The 1,442-nt window shown below is 41.7% G+C and overlaps 1 protein-coding gene across 4 annotated transcripts in view; it reads left to right on the top strand.

Annotated features, from left to right (window-relative positions):
• RAB3GAP2 (RAB3 GTPase activating non-catalytic protein subunit 2) overlaps nt 1-1,442 on the top strand; it is an 87,659-nt gene that overhangs the window by 70,691 nt on the left and 15,526 nt on the right. For all 4 annotated transcript variants that reach the window (XM_019516469.1, XM_019516470.1, XM_019516468.1 and 1 more), the window contains one exon: nt 557-627. In XM_019516469.1, coding sequence (XP_019372014.1) covers nt 557-627 — 71 coding nt within the window. The remainder of the gene's footprint in view (nt 1-556; nt 628-1,442) is intronic.

Below are 1,442 nucleotides of genomic sequence, written 5' to 3'. Positions count from 1 at the left end.
CATCCTGGAATGCTGGGGGACTGTGAGTTAACTTGAATCTGGAGGGGATCTGGGACAGAAGTTCGACAAACCTATTTAACCTAAATCAAGTCTGATAGTATAGTTACCCAGGTTTATCTTAAACTGGTTTCAGCCATTTTGAAAGTGGTTTATGTGCACAGAATTCTGTTGTGTTACAGATTTGAACAGGTTTGTGTGCAACTTCTGTCCCTAGCCATAATGGCAACCATTCTCCACAGAACCAGAAACAGTGAAGCTGTAGTTATTCACACTGCACTAGTCACTGACCAACCTACACCACATTCCCATGACTCCTTTTTTGCATCTTTGTAAACATATGGCATATAGTATGTTACATCCAGTGAGCATAGAGGTGTGGTTTTTTTAATGCAGCCTGCAGGGCGATGTTGCAACCATTAAGTGGTCTCCCATGAACAAAATTTGGAGTCCTCTGTTTTAAACAGTCCCTTTCCTGTTCTTCCATGGTAGAGAGTTTACATTAAATGTGTTTGACATGTCATTCACATTATGTTTAATGTTTATGTAATTGTTTCAGGTATTGCTCTAATGATGTGGAATACGTTCGTAGTCAAAAGGCTTTCTGCTGCTACATACCTAATGGACAAGGTAAACAGCGTCGTAGCCGCTAGCTTTTTTAATTTAGTTTTTGCTATTTTATTAATAGGTGAATTAAGCTGTAAAATCCTTAAAGCATTGCTTTTTAAAAATGTTTTTGAAGGACCAGAGATTAGACAGTGGAGGTGAATGATGTTGAAGGCATGTAGGAGAACATCCACTTAGAAAGTCGCATTTATTCTTCTGGAATGCCCTGCTGGTAGACAGGATCTTAGTGTCAGTTTTAATGAGCAGCTGAAGCAGGCAAATGCTGCTACACACCAGTGATGACAGCATACACTTAATGTTTGTTTTGTTCATTTGACGTGCATGCATCTGTTATGTGCCTTTTGCCAGAAGACAGCAGTTACCACATGGAAGCTGCCAAAGGCTGTCACCATTTGTGTGGCTCTGTGCAGCTTATGCAGCAGTCATACAAACAGCGTGTATGTTGCACGCTTGGAGGCACCAGCTGCTAAGGGGGGCTGTTGCAGTGAGCAGAAAATATGGGTATGTCTACAGTTGCTTTCTGGCAGCAGCTCCCATGTACCAAACACAGCTTACAAAACTAGTGTTGCTCTGCCAACAGAAAGAAAGGGTTTTGCCACCATAAGGGAGCCTCCGAGTATGGCCATGGGTTGGTAGAATCTGAATTCCACTGGCAAAGCTATGGAGGATAGACTGGGGCAGAGATACAGACACACTACTGCTGTACGTTAAAAAATTCTCTGTAACCAAGTTTACATCTTCAAACCACTGGTAAAGGAATTTTCATTTTAAGGGAAAGCAGATAACAGTTCTCTGTTACCTGTTGTGGGTTTTTTGGG

The sequence above is a fragment of the Gavialis gangeticus genome, unplaced genomic scaffold (genome assembly GCF_001723915.1).
Source record: "Gavialis gangeticus isolate Ggan-Ray unplaced genomic scaffold, GavGan_comp1, whole genome shotgun sequence".
Lineage (NCBI taxonomy): Eukaryota > Metazoa > Chordata > Crocodylia > Gavialidae > Gavialis > Gavialis gangeticus.
This window is presented reverse-complemented; position numbering and strand designations above follow the sequence as displayed.